The sequence below is a fragment of the Elgaria multicarinata genome, chromosome 3, assembly GCF_023053635.1.
Source record: "Elgaria multicarinata webbii isolate HBS135686 ecotype San Diego chromosome 3, rElgMul1.1.pri, whole genome shotgun sequence".
Taxonomy (NCBI): domain Eukaryota; kingdom Metazoa; phylum Chordata; class Lepidosauria; order Squamata; family Anguidae; genus Elgaria; species Elgaria multicarinata.
The window spans coordinates 404,983-410,130 of record NC_086173.1 but is presented as its reverse complement, the minus strand read 5'-3'; the positions used below and the strand labels follow the sequence as shown (position 1 = coordinate 410,130).

The following is a 5,148-nucleotide window of genomic DNA, read 5'->3' as shown; positions in this document are numbered from 1 at the left end:
ACTCTGTCCCTATTTCCCTCCTCCAGTTTTTTCTGACATCTCTCAATGCCTGAACCTTTCACCTCAAACGTAATATGGAAAAAACAGAACTCCTTGTCTATCATCTGCTCTTTCCCTTACCAGCAATATCCTTATGCTTCTCAGCAGGCTTGCTGGTGGAGCATTACCTTTGGTTTCTCTTTTTTCTGCCCTTGCACTGATTTTCAAGCCAAGTCCTGACATTTCTTTCTTAAGATTGTTAAAATATATTCCTCCCCACCCCCACTGACTCATCTAAAACTTTGAACTCAAGGTGTTCACATGTTTCAAGATTTTATTTTCTGGTTTTATTGTGTCACATCTTCAGCTCATCTCTAGCCTGAATTCTTTCACCCAACTTTTAATTTTATTTTATCTTGCCCAGTAATGTTGTATTTCTCCTCTTTTGCTTCACTCCTCAGTTTCATATTAATATGGTGCTTTGTTTTACATTTAAAGGTATCCATAATGGACTTGGACGTCTCTACTTTCTCTGTAGTTCTCTTCTTGCATGCTCTGCCCTTCCAGTAGCTATCAGGGAAACATGATAGGGCTTTACATAATTTTGCAGGCCACCCCTCAGACCCTGTGTTCATATGTCCCCTGGTTTTACTTTGTTTACCGAGAGCATTTTATACAAAATGGGATCTATAGAGGCCTCAGTTCCTGAGGTACTCAACATTTCTGAGGTTCATCCCACATACATTTTTCTTCTGTTTTACCCTCGAATTATCTCATTTTGCTTATATAGTGCTTATATAGCATATGAAAACTTGTAAACTTACACATCTGCTGTAGCGCATTGGGGAGATCTATTGAGGTTCACTCACACATGTTGTTATCCCCACCCCCCAGATCTTTTTCATACCTCCTCCTACCGTTTATTGGTTGTTTGAAGTGGGGACAATTCCCCCTCGGACAACAGGGATTGGAATTTGCTTCTCTTGTTACTGAACACCAAAGTAGAACGTTGTGTAAGACTGCAGTCAACTCTCTTGCATGCTTACTCAGTAAATAAATCCCATTGAATTCAGTGGAATGCATTTCCAAATTAAAGCCCCTCAGATTGCAGTCTTAATTTTTGCAACTTTAAAAAGGAAAAACAACAACAACGGGGTGGGTGGGGGAGTGAAGCGAGGTAAGAAGTGGCCATCTCAACTCCCAGTGTACGGAGGAGGAGACTTCAAATGCAGTGCCAGGACCTCCAATGGCAGAGAAATTTAGAGGGAAATCACAGTTAGTAATAGGATTAAACCATCCTTTCCCATGCAGGAGCTCCCAATAAAAACTGGACCCCCCATTGTTAAAAAAAAAGAAAAAGGTGGGAGATGCAGGATTCCCCCCCCCCATGGAGAACATTTCCATCTCTGCTTCCCCCGGTTGTGTCTCCTGCCATCCCCCACTCAGCTTCACATGCTCAAAGGAATGGAGTCCTTCCCCCACCAACTCCCGTTCAAGTAAGAACAAGAGCAACATATGTTTTTAGGGAAACGAATCAATAAGGGAAGAGACACACAGCCTGCGTCTGCGATGTTGGGAGGAGCCCCACCCCCATGGAGAGCAAGGAAAGGGTAGGGGAACAGGGCAAAGTAGAATGGAAAAGGACACACACACACACACACTGATTCAGAAGCAGCCAAAGGACTTTGCTTGAAACTGAGAAGACATTTGGATGAAACTGACCAGCCTCGTGTTGCTTTGAAGAGCACTCTTAGGGACCTACTGTACAAGGTGTTCCTTTGCAGTGGAAAATGGTTAAAACACACACAGAGATCTAAAGAGTCTCCCCACCACCACCTTTCTTTCCTCCCTCGCTGTCCTGTCTGCTTGATTTGTATATATGTGGATGAGGGTTGCTGCTGCTGTTTTTTGCTTGTTCAACTGGGGGATTTCACCGCTCCTGTTTCCCTGCCAGGAGGGAGCAGGGGAGTTCAGAAGCAGGAGGAAAGGATTTGAATTTGCACACCCCTCTCCTTCATCAGCAATACTGTCCCTTGAAAACACAAGCCCACAGTACAGCGCATTGAAAATGATGAATGGAAACACATGTTGAAATTTGAGCAATGTGTTTTTGCATGTCTGGAAGAACCAGACTTTCCCCGCACCAAAATATTTCACTTCTTTTGGCTAAGAAGCGCAATTAAATTTTGGCTAAGAAGCGCATGGGAGTACTTCACAGTAAAAGCAGATTATAAGCTAGAAAACTTCAGAGTCCTTTGCATGCAATTTGCAGGATTTGCACAGTATAATGCTGTTGTGATGAAGCTATCTATCTTGCACGTTACATGCATTATCTCAGTAACCTTTACAAGTGGTCTTTAAGATAGGTAAGTATTATGTCCATACAGAGGGTAAGGTGCCGAGAGGGCTTTTGTCTCTTCAACTCTTGCCTTTTATCTAATAAGCTTGTTACTGATGTGAGATTTGAATCCAGGACTTCCCAACACTAGAGCCTCACGCTTAGCCACCAGTACAAAACACCAGCACTAATCATGGAAGTGAAATCAATGCTATACAGTTCATACACGATGCCCAACGAAGCCGAATTGTACATGTTCGTTCAGCAACAACCAAATGTCCCATTTTATTCAATGTAGTTTTCAGCCTGTTGTGCTTTTTCTACAGATTGAAAGGATATTGATAGACCAGCAAATATAGGGCATCCTAATTCCTGAAGGAACATATAAGAGCATTTGGAGAATCTCACGTGTGTGTGTGTGTGTGTGTGTGTGTGTGTGTGTGAGAGAGAGAGAGAGAGAGAGAGAGAGAGAGAGAGAGAGAGAGAGAGAGAGAGAGAGGAATAATGCTGTATAGTAATATTAAATAACACTGTTTAATCGGGTTATACATCTTACACACATAGATCTAATAGTGCATTCCAATTCCTCAGTGTAAAGATCACACAAAACGTTTACTATATCCTGGTTTTTGTGCAAACTCCATTCATTTCAGTGGGGCTTCGAGGGAGACAGTCTCAATGGATTTTGCCCCAGACAGTTTTGGAGAACTGGTGACATTTTATCCTTTTCTTTTTTTTCCTTTCGTTTTTGGATCCCACTTTATATAAAAAAAATCAAAATAGGAAAAACGGCTTTGTTTGATATTTTTATTTATATGTAAAACAGTGCACCATTCATGAGAGATATGAAAAACGCTTCTGATAGAAACCAGAATTCTCTATTTTCACTACAAAATATTGCCTTATACAAAGCAACACACACACACACCAAAAAACCCTGAAAAAGACTAAAATCTTTGGATAACAGATGTCTTAGTTCTTCCTCTTCATGCTCTAAAACATACTTCTTGTTTTAAGAGATTCACAGTAAAAGAGCATGAAACATTTTCTGATTGGATTTTTTTTTTTTTGGTTGTCATATAGGAAAGTAGTCCTGTTTTCTTTAAAAAGAAAAAAAATGTCTGTAGAAACTACACACATACACACACACACTCACAAAAAGACAGAGACAAACAAAACAAACCTACTTCCCTTATAAATGGTTTACAAAATACTTTTTTAGACAGAATTACAAGTCAGAATAACAATACACACTTTTTTATTATTAAAAAACAAAAAAACTTCAAGTGAAGTGCTAATATTCTGATTCCACACATAAAATAAAGAAAAATTCTCACGGACAAAGTCAGAATATATAAAATACGCTTAGAAACCGGGAAGTGGTGCCATAAAACCAGAGCAAAATGAAACCCACAATCTGGCTTCCAACAAACACTTCCAAAGTCAGACAATATTCCACAGAAGAAGAAAATGTAAACACTTGACTATCGAAAACCAGTTGGCACAAAGTCTTCAACGCAAAATCTTAACCACTCTCAAAAATTAAAAAATAGTCTCCGGTTAAAATAGTCTACTTCTTCTTCTAATAAATTAAAAAATAAATAGCTATTTTGAACTGCACTCCTGGATCACACGTTTAAGGTCACAAATAAATGAATTTTTTATTTTTTGGATGCAAAGGGGCACTTGACAGTCCGTTCGTTTGTTTTGATAAGAAAAGAAAAGACTGTTGCAAAGGGCGTGTCTCTTCTTTTAAGTGGCTTTGGCAGGCGAAGGAGGCCTGGCCTGTCGCCCATCCATCCGATCCCCCTCAAGGGCACCGTTTCATTTCAAGTTTCGCTTTTAGGGCCCGATTCAAGAAAGCCCTTTAAGGCACGAGCTTAAAGCCAAGGGGTCTCCCGCCGGGTTCTTAACCACTTTGCTGAATTGGGACCCTGCCGCGGGCGAGGAGCGGGGCGGGGCGGGGCGGAGGAGGGAGCTCTGCAGGAAGAGACCGGGCATCGCGGCGCGGACGTCCCGGAGGTGGGCGTCGGATCAGCCCAGGGCTCCAGGGGCCCTGGAGCCGCCCTCCTGCCGCCTCCCCTCGGCTCGCCAGCCCCGCGGCCCTGCCCACGGGAGGGAGGGAGGGAGGCGGCGCGCGCGGGGTGGGGTGGGGCGCCTGCCTGCCTGCCCGGCCTACACGTCGAGGACGTGGTTGAGATAGGAGATGTAGCAGATGGCCAGGCGCAGGATCTCGATCTTGGAGAGCTTCTTGTCCGGCGGCAGCGTGGGCAGCAGCTTGCGCAGCTCGGCGAAGGCCAGGTTGAAGGCCTCGACGCGGATGCGCTCGCGCGTGGCGTGGGCCGAGCGGTACTTGGCCGTGGCCCGCCGGCGCCGCCGCTTCTCCTCCCGGCTCAGCGGCTGCTGCGGGTGCGGCGGCGCCGGGCGGCCTCCCTCGCCGTCGGGCGCCTCCAAGTCCGAGGCGCAGCAGCTCCGCCGTCCTCGGGCCTCCAGCGACTCCGGGTCGGACGGCGCCGACAACGACGACGGGTGGTCCGAGTCCAAGGCGTGGTCGGGGCTGAGCATCATCTGCGGGGTGGGGGGGGGGGGCAAGAAGAGGCACGGTCAGCGCGGCCAGCCCGACTCGCCGGCCCATCCGCCGGCTCCCCGCCCGGGCGCCCCCTCGGCCAGCCAGGCGGCCCGTCCCGCCAGGGAGCCGCAGGCCCTGGCCTGCTCAGCCCGCCACGTGGCTAGCGGGCCCCTTGGCGCCGCCGGACGCCTTGCGGAGCCACGTAGCAGCTGCTCCGAAGGGAAGCGCCGGAGCAGGCCGGCGTCACACGGAGCCCGGCGCG

At 46.6% G+C, this 5,148-nt stretch overlaps 1 protein-coding gene across 1 annotated transcript; it reads right to left on the bottom strand.

The window, feature by feature from the left end:
• Positions 1–4,488: 4,488 nt before the first annotated feature.
• On the bottom strand, positions 4,489–4,885 carry NHLH2 (nescient helix-loop-helix 2). Its single transcript, XM_063123015.1, has one exon. It carries the CDS (start codon positions 4,883–4,885, stop codon positions 4,493–4,495), a length of 393 nt encoding a protein of 130 aa, XP_062979085.1. The 3' UTR covers positions 4,489–4,492.
• Positions 4,886–5,148: the final 263 nt, after the last annotated feature.